The sequence below is a fragment of the Melanotaenia boesemani genome, chromosome 12 (assembly GCF_017639745.1).
Source record: "Melanotaenia boesemani isolate fMelBoe1 chromosome 12, fMelBoe1.pri, whole genome shotgun sequence".
Taxonomy (NCBI): Eukaryota; Metazoa; Chordata; class Actinopteri; order Atheriniformes; family Melanotaeniidae; genus Melanotaenia; species Melanotaenia boesemani.
In genome coordinates, this window is record NC_055693.1 from 11,497,645 (window position 1) to 11,512,411 (window position 14,767).

Consider the following 14,767-nt stretch of genomic DNA (forward strand, 5'->3'; position numbering starts at 1 on the left):
GGCCTTCTAGCAATCGGGGCATTACAGAGGGAGCTGGCAGACCGATCAGGACCGTATCAGTCGACCCTGAGCCAAACTGAGCCATGCCAGCCGTGTGGAACAGAATTATCTCCATGTCAGCTAGGTATATCAAATTCCCATACAATGCAATACATTAAAACACGATTTGCAGTGACAGCCGGTTTTTCTAATGTACTCGGAGCTATCGACTGCACACATTGCTATAAAAGCACCATTACATGATAAATTTGTATATGTCAACATGAAAAATTTCAATTTAATTTTTGTAATTGTCCTTAAATTTATCCTCGTAATGTGCATTGAGCATGCACTCCCAAATTCCCAGTCTTCACAGCATCATTGCCAGTGTTGCCAACTTAGCGACTTTGTCGCTATATTTAGCGAGTTTTCAGACCCCTCTAGTGGCCTTTTCTAAGCGACTAACGACAACTCTAGAAACTTTTTCTGGTATTTTTGGAGACTGAGATGAATGAAGGTAGTTTACTCTTCCCAATGAGGAGTGGCTGCTGTGCAGACCCCTCTCATACGAGGCTTGGTCTTGAAGCAGCTGCATTCAGAGCAGACGATGTTCACCTGTGTTTCATGACTAAGCTGAAAATGAAACGTACAAAGCTGCTGCTGGAGGACCCTGTGCTGGTTTACTGTTAGAGTATTGTCTATTAATGGAGAGTGTGGACAAAAATATTTAAAAAGTTAAAAGTGTTGTGATGTTCCAGACTCCCAATTAAAAAACAAAATACATTTAAATTTATTTAGCTATTCTAAACATTTTTAGGTTGTCTTTTTATCAATTTTTGCTTTCCCACGACATCCCTCTCTATGGCAGCATCCATTACAACTATATGTACTAGGCTGATTATGCTAATTAGAGACTTCTAGTGACTTTTAGGACAGCCAATGGCTACTTTTCTTGCTGAGGAGTTGGGAACAGTGATCATTGCTGTTTATTTTTGCTAGTTAAACTACAGCTTAACTATTCCATAAACATATTTAAATCTTAAAAAAAATATAAAACAACTCAAATCTCAAATCCTACAGCAGGGAAAAGGGCCAGTCTGTGTGGAAACTCACCGGTAAATTTATCATCATGATTGTCACCTATACCACTGATTCTATTCTTTTCTATTCTACAGTTATTTAGCAGACGCTTTTATCCAAAGCAACTTACATTTGAAAGTAAGAACAACACAAGTAAGAATTTAAACAAGATGGGACATCATAATTAAGTGGTAGCGATTGACACCATCATTTTGCCAAAGTGAGAAGCAAACACTCTCCCCCACGGCCTACCCCTGTTCAGTATGAGGACCACAACCCTTTTCCTGACAGGAAGCTTTACATGGGGGCAGGGATTTGCGAGGATATAATTCAGGAGTTCAGAAGACAACAATGCAAAGGTTCATTTTTAAAGGTCCCATATTATACACTTTATTCCCAATCTGAGACCATTCATTAATATCTAAATGAAATATTTCCGCCATGGTATGGACAAATCGACCCTCAGTTTGAGTGCAGCGGCTTCTCTTCACCTCCCTCTTTTTAGCAGCTTCAGAAATGTGCCGTTTATGGTGGGCGGAACCCTGGTGGAGCAGCTCAGCTGTTGGCTCCGCCCATCGCATCGCATCGCCCGTCATGAGGTGATTGACAGGTTAATATATTTTCAAGCTATCAGACTAATAAGGCCGAAACGATAAAATAACTGCCAGCTCTTACCTCTCCAGCTGTGTCACGGACAGTTGGTATTGAACCTGGCTTCAGCTTCAAACGGTTGGCGAAGCCTGCTTTCCATGCCCCCATGTTGTGGAAACAGTCCTCTTTGAAATGCTGGCCACAGACATGCAAAACCTTTGGAAGTTTTCCGGGTACATTTCCTCCAAAAATAAAATTAATCCACTCAGTCCTCGTGGGTTCAGTGGATGGAAGTAAAAAAACGTTTTCGTGTTCATTTATGCAGCCACAAACAGAACAGTGCTTCTGTCGCTTAGCCATGTCCGCTAACGAGGGTTGCCGAAGAGGGAAAAAACACTGGGCGCTAGGTGATTTTTAGAGGGCGGGCTTTGAGAGCCGGTAGGCGGGTCCATCGCTCTGTGGGGAGTGGTTATTGTCCCTTATGACGTCATAACGTACACGCTTTCAAACAAGCTCATTTCAGCGCTTACTTCCCTAGAGGTGGAGCAGGGGGGAGAGAGAGCGCCTGAAAGAGTTTCACACTTACGGGTCTCCTACACATGCGGGGGGACCAGTATGACTGTTCCAAAACCATTAAAAAGTGAATTTTGCATAATATGGGACCTTTAAAGATTTTTTTAATTTGTTAGATAAGTCACACATAACTGTCACTGTCTCTAATTTATTTATGTTAATCAGCTATGACATTAATGGCACTGATGATGTCCCTTTGTTTTTTTATTAAAGCTTCAGTCAGAACCCAACCACCTCCAGATGCACCATGCGCACCGGACACATTTGTGCTGGGGACAGCTAGAGCTCGGCAACCACATCTCCCTCATTGGGTCAGGACCTATAAGTCCACACCCGAGTGAAACAAAAATAATAATAATAATAATATAATGTGTTGACTGAGGTCTGCGCTCTCTGAGTGCTTCTAGTTTATTTTCTGCTACACTGCTGTCAGCCACACTGACAGACTGCACCGCACATCAACACGTTGCACTCGCAGCGCTTTCTTTTACTTGTCACTCTGTTGCTGTGGCCACTAAACAAAATTTCTTTTCTTGCCTCCACTAACGAGCATTTTAGTTTCTGTGTTGAAAAAGTTTTTTCTTCTTTTTTTTTTTTGTTTGTTGCCATGATTTCCTCTTTGATCAGCAGCTTCTTCATATACCACCCTTTCTAGAAAACCTCCACGTCATCTGATCCAGAACAACGGGAATCTAAAAATAGAACAATACCAAATCACATGTGGTCAAAATGAGCACCTGTTGCCGAAATAGGTAGAAATGATCAAAGTAACTATGTGACATTTTTCAGACAATTCTGTCTGCCTGAGTAAGGTGCAGAGTGAAAAGCAAACCAAACCAAGGAATGTGCAAACACGCCTCAACATTTAGTCAGAATGCAGTCAGATGTCCTTCCATAAAGCCAAAGTTAAATTAACAACATATAGCCTTACTTACTGGCTCAGTGGGAAGAGTGGTCATCCTGTAGCCCAAGGGTTGCCAGTTCAATCCCAGCCCGTCGAGCTCATGTCGAGGTGTCCCTGAGCAAGACACCGAACCCCTAATTGCCCCTGATGGGTCGTGGTGAGTGCCTTGCATGGCAGTTCCCGCCATCAGTGTGTGAATGGGTGAATGTGACATAAATGTAAAGCACTTTAAGTAAAAGCGCTATATAAGTACAAACCATTTACTTTTTTTTTTTCCTCTTAAAATATGGACAATGTGTGAACATTAATCACAATGGCTCTGAATGGTCAAGGCTCAGGTTCCCCTGTGCTCTCTGGGGGACCCCCCTGAGGGTCCTGGACCACTGTGTTAGAGCAGGGAAACATCTAAAACCTGAAGGACTGTGACCCTTTAGGACCAAACTTGCTTGTGTATGTGGAAGCTGCATTTTTTTTTTCCCCCAATTGTGGGGTTGTGGATGCAAAGATCATTTTTCCATTTATTGGCATCAGCACTTTTGACTGCGAACTGTCTATTGCAAATCCATCCAATTGCTTCTTCCAAGTTAATGGGATTTCCCTTTTGATTTGGCTTAAAAGCAAAAAGTTCTCACATCAGCAATGTCTCTGGCTTTGAAATTAAATACATTGTTAATATCAACAAATGCTCTGCAGAAAACATTTCACTTAAAAAGATTACCTAGAAATAAATGTTTTGTGGCTGTAAAGCTCCTCTCATATGTAGATGATGAGGGCACTTAGACCCTGTTCCAACTGTAGCAGACTGAAGCTCTATCAAATCACAACCACAACATGTAAATATGACATTTATGTTCTGGTCCACTCAGTTATACAGGTGAATACAATTCTGAAATAATTAACAATAAATGCATCTCATCAGATGATTATGTAATAGTCATTACAGCCCTAGTGGAAGATTGACGATTTCAGCTTGTTTTGTACCCACAGAACCTGGGCACCTTGCAGTCACTGAGTCGATTATGACTGTCTCTGTATACAATGTGAGGCCATCTGTCCAACAGCTAAAGCTTGGCAAAAATTGGGTCATGGAGCAGGACAATGATCCCAGGCACACTTGCACATCTACAATAGAATGACTGGAAAATAAAAGAACTAACCTATTTCTTGTTTTGTGCATGACATTCCGTAGTATAGCATCTTCTTCCACCCTGTCCTACTTCTTTATAATAATTTTAAACATATGTGTAAAATCACAGCTGTGATAGTTTCATAAACAACACCTGCATATGATTCAGCTCTTTGCCATTTCCATCAGAACTACCACTGCGCTTTATATGGGCCCAGTAAAATCTGAGGGAGAAGAACAGTGTCATATTAAGTGTTAATATACCAAAAAATACATACATAGTAAATTAACTAATTTTAAACACTGATGTGGTCTGTGTTCTGCACTAAAGTAAAATAAATGCAAAACCCTACTCTTTTTATTCCTGACTGATGTACAGCGAGTTTCCAACTGTAACTCAGTTTTATATGTGTGTGGATATCCATGTGTCTAGATATACACACTAAGACGTTTGTGCATGTTTGTTTTCTGCCTGCCTTATGTGCATTGCGGGCACACGCACTGGTGTGCGAGAGGTGCTCCCCGTTGTGTCGGCCGCGCCACTATGCCATCTGGAGAGGAAATCGAGTGTGAAGTACAGTATAGTTTGGGACCAAGCTCCGTGGCAGCGGCTCAGCAGTTAGTTCATTAGTTCCAAACTTCCAGGGATTAGGAGAGACTCTCTGCGGCAGGGAGGCAGGGGGGAGTCATGGAGGATGGAGGGACCCATGTGGGGAAAAGAGAAGGAGAAAGAGAAACACCAGGAGGAATACTGGACCAAAGGGCACTAAGAGACAGAGACAGAACATGGGGGAGGGAGAGATAAACAATTTTAACCCCGAGGACACTGGAGAGGGAAGATAGGCAAAAGAGAACAAGACGGTGAGGGAGAGAGGAGGAGAGAGGACAGGTGTAGCCGTCAGTTCCGCTCCAGGGTTTCAACCTGCCCTCCCTATTCCTCCACCCCACTGATCATACAGATATGATGATATGTGTAAGAGTGTTAGAGCAGTCAGCCTTGTCTTCCCTCCCTACTCTCCTCCTCCTTTTTCTCTCCCCTATAGGTCCATGGCGACACTTAGCAAACTCTGGGTGGCTTTTGCTCCCTGTCGTATCTCCCTACCTCTTAAGCAGTCATTTCAGCTTAGACAGAGTTCAGATATTCCCGGAGTCAAAGCAGCAGGCAATTAAAACAGATATCCCTAGATTTCCCTTTTAAAGGAGAGTCCATGAACTAATCTTCACCTCAAACTTTTGTTGCCAAAAAAATCCCTCTCTGTTTTAAGGTAAAGGATAATTAAAGAGTACATAAATGAACACATAATGGGGCAGTGGTAGGCAGTTGCCCGATTAAAGGCCTATCCATAGGCTTATCCAGTGACTAACCTCACCCTTCAACTAGTCTATTGTGGCTTTTGCCAAAACAATGTTTCAGGATGGCATTTAGAAAGCTCACTCTGTGCTTTGCTCCCATTAGACACACATTATGAGACTGACTCATTGTTGAGGCCTGACATGTCTTAGCAAACCCACGGAGCGGACTGTGTGGTTGTCATGGTGAATATAATCGCAGCTAGGTTATACACTGTAGAATCTATCAGTGCAAACACACTCACATTATAATAGCTAAATCTCTCACCCATTTACAGATCAGCTGGTCCCAGAGAAGACCTTAAATTGACTTCATAAAAGGCAGGTTAGGGGTAATATTTTTGACAAGAAAATGAGAGGTATGTTCTCAAAGCCTCCTGCAAATTTCGAAGAATGGTACATTTGTATCAGTGTAATTTTTCTCCTTCAGTTAAGTATTTCAAAAGATATTAAGGTGGATGTGTGTCTGACAGCTTTTGGATCTTATATGAATAAAGTGATGCCATTGGCTGATGTCAGCATAGATGTTAAATAAATTAAACTTGACCAGACGTAGTGCATCAGGTAACGGTAAAGAGTCCCGCGGTGCAAAAACCAACTAAACAAAAGAAAATGCCTCGACATTTTATAAAATGCCATATTTAAGAAAATAATAAAACTTTAAAATGTATAATTACAAACATTTACTCCAATGCTGTGTTTGGCTCCTGAGGACCACCAGGTGTGGACCACATTATGACAGTGCACATACAAGATTGTGTGTGCCAGGTCTTGCAGGATGTAGGCTGCCTACCTAAACCTTAACAACTTTCATAGTAATCCAGTAGTTGCAGCTTCACTTCTACATTAGTGTAAATAAGGTGTGTTTTTTGCAAAATCATGTCAGTAAATCGTTTGTGTTACAGAAAAACTAAGATTTGAAAAAATGGTTATCGCAGTGAAGAAATGTAGTGTGTCAGTGAAGAATAAAAATCAATCCAGAATACGATTATAAATGTTGAAATATGAGCCAGTACAGAACATTTGTACATCTGTAAACATCCGTATCACTAAAATAGAAGTATGCCCCAGTCTTCACATGTATATGTTAAAGTCCTTACAATAATAAATAAAAATGTGTATGGATTTCCATTTCCTTACTTCATATTTTGCTTTTCTCAGCATGTACACTCTGATATTAATATTTCATGACAACAAATGTGCAATATTTTGTCAGTGTGGTTATTAAGTAAATATGAAAAAAGGGAATTTTAAGCTTCTGTGCCTAAAGAGGACTCACGGGTAAATAACCCCTCTGTATGAAAGAACATTTTGAAAGGGAGTTTCTGAAGACAATTAGAAAATAAAAATAAAAAAGAAAACACAAATAATTTCCAAACATAAATTAACATTCAAATCAAATGTCTCAGTCAAATTTCCAGAATCTTAAAGGAAACTAGACAATCCCTGTGGATTTCCAATTGTGACAGAAGAGAAAGATTCCTCAAATGTGATAAATAAAAAAGGATGGGGAAGTTAAAGTTTGTAATCAAGCAAATTATTATTTTTTATATTACACAGCACAACCAAGAAAACACATATCATCTTATAAGATTTCCCCACACTGTGCTGGAATCTACCATATCAAAAAGTGCCTTCATGCCATCCATTGCTTGATACAATGCAGTGATGACAAAGCGAAATCAGAAATGAAAAAAGTAATGGGATTATTAGGCAGGGAACTATTGATGTACAATGCCATTTTCCAGAAGTTATTGTTGGTATTTTGATGTACATTACTCAAAGTGCTACAATTGGAAGGCAAAGTGGTAATCCTGCTGAGGGACATTATTCTGCATTTTAAAGCAATGGAACTTCCTGTAGCTAATGCAATTCTTCCCTTCAATTCTAACGGCATATACCGAGTTAACAGGTGCAACCCACCACCTAATTGCTAAGAGACAAAAAAATGGCCTTTAAAGAAACACTGGAAATAAAATGAGCCATGCCAATTTTAAAATATGCAATAATTTTCTGCAAATGCAATAAGTCTGACATAAAAGCTTATGCGAGTTATGAGAAAATGAAGTAGAATGGAGCAGAATACTTTGGACAAGAGTCTATCATCTGCTCTCTCTTGAGTGAATGCCCCCTTCTGTGTTGCATTCCTCTCCACACTTTCCTTTAAACACATAATAAAGACAGAAGCCCTGACATCCACCAACACTATTGAGGGGTCACAGTTTTAACCTGTCAGTCACATAGGCCATCATCTTATTGTCTTTGTCTGCTACAGGAACAGCCTCCAGCCATATCAATCATCTTTATTATCATGACTTAAAATCCTTTTGTTAGTTAACTTTTTGCCTGGGCCTCTTCTTTATCCCACTCTCCAATCACAATTTCATGGGCAGTTCAGCTGGACCAATGGGGAGGCTGAGTGGGCAGGAGGAGAATGCTTTTAACCTGCTGCATCTGGTGCTTTCCCACTGCTCACCCAGTGGGACATGGTCACCTTGCTTTAAATGACTGATGAAGGGGGGCACCACTGCCTTTTGACAAGCATAATAGAGCTGTAATGTTCTTGTTTTAAACATCTGTAGTTTTCAGTGACTAAGACCGAACACCTGTCTGAGGGAGGGCGTAGAAAATAAAATAAGTTAGGATCCCACACACTATGAATGTGTTTTTCTTGCTCTCCTGTTCATAGAAAGCTGTATTTCATTTAAATGTGATTGTTGGTGCATTTATGTACCTTTTTGGTGAGGGCCACACCATCCTCACAGTCCAACACAGCGCAATCGACATCCAGCGAAGCCAGTTTCTTCAATTTCCGTTCATCATTGCCGGGGCAGTAAAGAACTGCCCTACGGGGGATGTAACGCAGCGAGGAGGCTGCAGAGTGATGGTGGCAACGCCATGCTTCAGTATACATCTGCCATGCTGCGGGCAGCAGCCAGCCGCTCTCCCTGTCAGCACAAGTACATACATACATAAGCACACAGTAACAATACAGATATACACAACACTAAGGCAGGGACACCATTAATACACAAAAGCATGTCTTTGTTGCATATATTACTTATGAGCACACAGTATCAATACAGAACTGAGGGCAATGAATAATTAAAGGTTGTTGCTGCATTCCTAATATCTACAGTCTTAATTTACACACACAGATGCTGGAGGAGGAACAATTTTTTAGAGTGAAAGTGTGGAAACATTTTATATGAGGAGGTGTGTTTGCCCTTCAGCTGTTCATTGAAGTTAATGTGAGACAATGACCTGTGTTTTGGCACTTGTTGAAAAATTTAACTAAAACACCAATGCAATCAGATGATAACTATGCCACTCCTTTGAATATACAGACAGGACAGAAAATGAATGAGTTTGGATCTTAGTAGTAGTTCTGATCTTGTTTTGACTTAAAAAAAAAAAAAAAAAAAGCGTAAGAATGCCCATTAGTGATAATTTGAGAGACAACGAAATCTTTATCATTACTACTACTATTAACATTTACGTACAAACCTTGTATCACAACTGCATATTTTCTGCATAATGCTGAAAAATGCTGGAAGTGTATATGTAGATGAATTTTAACTGTTCATTTCTCTGATTATAAATTGAACTGCGTAACAGATGCAGCAATGAGGTGATATTTGAGCTTGGACTGATGCAGTCAATCTCTAATCAAAACTATATCCTTTCACGAACATACACGATGCATACATGTCAGTCATGTTTACAGACGAGGTGCATGATGGTCCACTTGGCCACACAGAGGTTTTTCTCTGTGTGATGAGATGACTCAGAGTTTACCATTTTTAAGACCTGTAAGGCCAAAAAAAGGCTTAGAAACACAAAGTTTCCCACAAGTTGACAATAACTGGGTAGACCATTAAATTTAGTTTGGTAACCCATTCTTTTTTGTACAAATCTAAAAATAATAAAAATCTTATACTACTGCAAAACTGTTTAAAATATGTTGAATTAAAAATTCTTCCTCTTTCACAAAAAAATCTGTTTTACGAAATAATATGAAATTCAAAGATAGGTTTGCAGCTACATTGGTTAGAAGGCTAAAAAATGATCAAATTATTACACAGCTGTTTTTACACGCAATGGACTGCATAATTTCCTCTAGACTTTTTTGAAAATATTGTCAACCCTGCCCTGTATTAAAATCGCTGGAAGAATAGTGGGTGAGTCAATGCATGAATATAGCACTATTATGGATACGTTCAGATTCATGCAGTATCAATATCAACTCAACAAGAACATTCATCTGCTCTTCCCCACAAGTTGTAATGAAATCACTGTCCAATGATTTTCACAGCACAGTTTTTGTAAAACACCCTGCCTCATGTGCAATTTGGATACGTGTTTGCCTGCACCACCTTCCTCATATTTCCATCCAAGAGAGCACATCTTCAGCAGTCTCCCACTGCAAAGTAAATGTGTCAACATCAATTGTACAAAATGTCCAGACCAACTTGCCCATACATTTTCCTGAACCTCTTTAGGGCTTTTGTGTGAAAATGGCTCATTTTCCTCAGTCTGTTTCCTTTCAATGCATCAGCTCATTGACAGTCATTGTCTCAATACATCTGCCTGAGTTAAAACGTTCTTCTTTCACATCTTGCTGCTGTTGATTTGGCCACAAAACAACTGTACAGAGAAGTAGCGGACCTTCATTCATGAGATGGTTAGAAAAGTAAATGTCCAATTTAAGCTTTGTAGATGTAACATGGATGAAGATTCAGTCGCTACAACATAATATGTTCTGCCAAATGTGTTTGTGAACAGCTTTTGTTGGATAGTTAAATACAATAGGATAGTACTCTACTCAAACAACAGGCGCCATTCATAAACAAAAAGCAAACATCTAATGCCCAAACCTGATTGACTCACAGCAAAAGCTTGAAGAAAAAAATCAAAGACAAAATTAAAATATCAAAGTAATGAAAAATAATTTTTAAAAAAAGGTGAAGCTTAAAGGACTTGGTGGTACAAACCCTAGAATGATCAGCATTGCTTCTTTTTTGGTGTTTTTGGGTGGGAGAAGGGTAGGAACATCCTCAGTGTTTAATTGATTTAGGCCCACAACACCTTCACAGGGCTCAATGGCAACACCTGGCATCCTCCCTCTGTTGTTACCCTCAGTGGTCATCTCGCAGCCTAGCTCGAGCCCTACTTCTTTAACCACAGCCAGTTTCTGCTTTGTTCCGCATCTTTAGAAAGTGACTTCACTGCTTGTTGAGAATGGGGGTCAAAGGCCTGTCCTTTGACCCCTGATCTCTTCAGGAACCTGGTTGTGGTTTTGGCAACAAACCCTGTGCATCTATCTTCTACAGGGACTACCTTAGTACGTCAGACACATTGTTCTGCCTGGCTGCTATTTCTGCATACTTCAAGCTTTTCCGCTCATGCACCTCTTTTTTAACACCTTCCCATGGTACAGTTAGTTCCAAGAATCACAGGAGTTTCTTAGAAGTTGACCACAAGGTCTGGTCTGAGAGTAATTGTTAGCATCTCTGTAAGAAAGACCTTTCTGGTCAAGGTCGATCAGGCAGGGCGAAGGAGGGCCACGTTAGCTTTTCACAAAATCTTGACTGGATGTTTGTATGCTCTCAGAAAAGGAGCAGTACTTTGGAGTTCATGTATGAGATGAGGAAAGGCATTGGTGGTGGTTCTCCTTCCTTCTAGAGTGATCGCCAGCTGCTGCAAGACCTGACTGTTCCTCCAGGTGTAGTGGCCTTGGGACAAGCTGGTTTTGCACCTGGTAAGGATATGCCTCAACGTTGCAGATGTTTGGCACAGCACATGTGGGATCTTCTCCAAGCCACTGGTGTAGGTTTTTGGAAATTGGAAGAACATCATAAGTGACACTGATGATGAAGCTGAGTCTGCTTTCTTCCATTTCCCAAAAAATCTCTCCAGGTTAGCTTGTGATGCTTCAGACTCTTCCCTCTCTACTCTTCGTCTGGACTCCGGCTCCTAACAGTCCTTGTGCCACAGCATTACAGCCTTGGTGGGAAAATACTCTCTGATTTTTGCTTTTATTTTATTGTTTAAAAAACAAACTGAACAAAAATTGATAATAAATAAATTTAAAGCTTTTTGATCTGATTCATGACAAATCAGTAATATTGAATATAAATAGCTTCATCTTCACGAAACCTACCAGGACCTTAATGATTCATTTCAAACAAAGCCAGAGTCATAGGAGAACACACTGGCAGAGATTTTCTGTTTTTTTTGTTTTTTTTTGTTTTTTTGAGCCAGAATAAAAAATTGACCACAAAACCCCAAAATTCCAGCACAATTCTTTTTTCTTTGCTAATCATTGGCTGCTAGCTCACACAGTTTTTGTCCCACAGTGATGAGACAAATGTCTTTGCAGTCAGCAGAGTCTCTGCTTTCTATTACACTTTGTGTGCTTTGCTTGAAGTGGAGAAATGATCAGAAGCTCTAAGTGGACAGAACTCTTCTCGTGTTATTACATTTCCATATAATTGCTTGGGGTTTGAACTGTGTTTTATCTGGATGCCAATACTTGGTAGAGTCTTTAAGCTGAGTTTCTCCCTGTGATTTTGATGCTTAATGTTAGGATTGTTGCTTCCTAGCAAGTGCAAAAATTTTCTGCGCTTCACGCATCTCCTGCTGCTCCCTGTACAGGGGGCTCTCTTGGAGAGGATGTTAAATATTTATTCCATCAATCTGGCTTGCAAAACAACAAGTCCTAATAAATAACTTAATGTTCAGGATATGATATATCTAATTAAAGGGAAACAGCATCTCCCACCACTAACTCTCTCTGGGTATCATTAGTTCTTAGAGGGCTTTTATGGGTAGATAGTGTCCTTTGCCTGAGGAAGGCATATAAAAAAAAAGCAAGTAAGGGGATATCCCCTGTTAAAAGAGGGGGCTGAGTTATTCTCTTTTCTTGTCTTTTGCTCTCTTAAAGGAGCTTAAGTGACTTCAATAGCCACTTAATCCTTTCAACTACGCTTCCACATGCCCTCCAGTTCCAATAAGGCCTAATCTACACTGAGATGTTGCAGTTGTAGTAGGCAGTTAAAACCAATTCAGAAAGCTTCAAGCACTTTAAGTCTTCCAGGCAGCAGTAAGCCCAATCACAAAAGGCCTGGGAGAAAATATGACAAAGTTGTCAGACTAGACCAAATTCATGCCAAATTTAGCCCAGTTAAAATAAGCTAAATATGCTAAATTTAATTGTAGGCACAAAAAACAACAAGGAAGCTGATGGAGAAGAAATTTAAAGAGCTGACTGAAAAATTAGAAGGTAAAATGGCAGGTACAGGGATGGAGTAGGGATTGCAGAGTAAGAAGTGTCAATAGAGCTAATGTTAGTAGCATGATGAAATAGCTTGACACAAAAATCCATAATTATGTTTGACAAAGGATACATGGAAATGTGAACCTTATATTCAAGATAAATTCCAGTAAAAACCTTTTAAAACGCTGCTTTTATGGTCAGACAATCAGAGATTATCATAGATTTGAGCAGAGATGCAACCAATGAGGATCTTGGCACTTTCATTAAATGGACACATCATTGTTGTATGTTATACAGCGTGAATATTTCTTTTATGCTATCCCTTATGTGATATTTTTCAGATTATGGAATATACAGACACATACAATTAAACTATTATGATGCCTTATTACTATGACGCCCCTAAAGGTATGCAGTTTTCAAGGGAGTTCCCCTGTTGCTAGTTGGCATCAGGGAGATCCCAAAACTCTTGGTCCAGAGGCTTTGTATGTTCCTATTAGTTCCCTTTTTATTTTTTACATCAAGTATTATGATAACACAGGGCTGTATCGCCATACAAATAGTTGTAAAGTGCTTGGATCTGGCCACATTGACTACGTTTACTGGTCTGAGATCAGAGGTAATTGCGTGTAAGTGGGGTTAGGTGCTGGATAGAACTGGTTGTTATTAGCAGAGAGACTGTAGCAGACCCAGAATTAGTGGCACTAAAACAGGGGGAAGATGGAGGGATACATTAAGCATTCAGGGTTTTTCAAAACTGCCTTTGGACGTATAATCTAAGTGTTATTGTAAATTCCCCAAAAGATATTCCTAAAGACAAAATATTCAGGCTTTTTCTTTGAGTTTTGTGTAGACGGCGTACTGGACAAAGCAATTCTTAGGTATAAAACTACCAACAGAACTTCAATTCACCAGAAAAACCTCTGATGATCTGACACTCACTGTCAACATCTTTGTACAGTCCAACTACAATAATCCACCTTGAACCACATAGCCCTGAACAATACGTCTGATCTTCTCCACTTTCAGACCACTACGTGACTCATGCAGCCATCCATCATTTTCATATTCTTATCTTTGAAGTTGTCTTATTCAATCTAGAAATAGGTTTAGTCCATGAGCATCCCATCTTGCAACACATAACATTTGAAGGATCTGGAAAAAGAATCCAGCTTGATGTCTTATGCAGCAGAACACCTTCAGATGTGTTGAATAGTCAATGCCCCACTGAGGCAGAACTGTTCTGTCGAACAGCAAAAACCTACACAACATTCGGGAGATAATGTTTATGTTTTGGCTGATATTTCACCACAATGTTGACACTGTACAGTTTCAAGCCAGTGGTTATTATGGTCAGGCAGGCAATATTTTTATTATGGACAGCTTGTAGTAATTGATGCATTATCATGACATGATGATCACAGTTTCTTGTAACTCTACTGGCCTCCACATGGCACATAATAGCCTAATTCAGGTAGTAATATTCATCCTACTACATGAATTACAGCAGATAACAAGAGGCCCACTCAAAACCAGACCCTGATGACAGCCCCCTCTCAATATGTAGATTTCTACAATTATCTCCAGCATGGTGGTGAAGGCAGAAGCTGTGTCTAAAATGCACAAAATTAAACATCTGTGTTTCCACCCCACAATAATCAGCTATGTCTTATTATGTATGCCACATTCTGTGGTCTGTGGTGCTTAAGAATTTAGATTAAATTTTGACAAAATAAAAGATGAATAAAGAGTAGGGAGGAAATCGATGTTGCTGAAGCATCAACAAGCCCTCCGCCTCCAGAAAGCTGACTGCAGGGGGGAAATAAAATGGTCAAAAAGTCATCAATATTTACCTAGCATCACATACCTGCCTGTCTGACACTTT

At 39.9% G+C, this 14,767-nt stretch overlaps 1 protein-coding gene across 1 annotated transcript in view; it reads right to left on the bottom strand.

Moving 5' to 3' along the window:
- clybl (citrate lyase beta like) overlaps positions 1-14,767 on the bottom strand; it is a 69,742-nt gene that overhangs the window by 25,156 nt on the left and 29,819 nt on the right. The window contains exon 2 of the mRNA XM_042002481.1: positions 8,338-8,551. Coding sequence (XP_041858415.1) covers positions 8,338-8,551 — 214 coding nt within the window. The remainder of the gene's footprint in view (positions 1-8,337; positions 8,552-14,767) is intronic.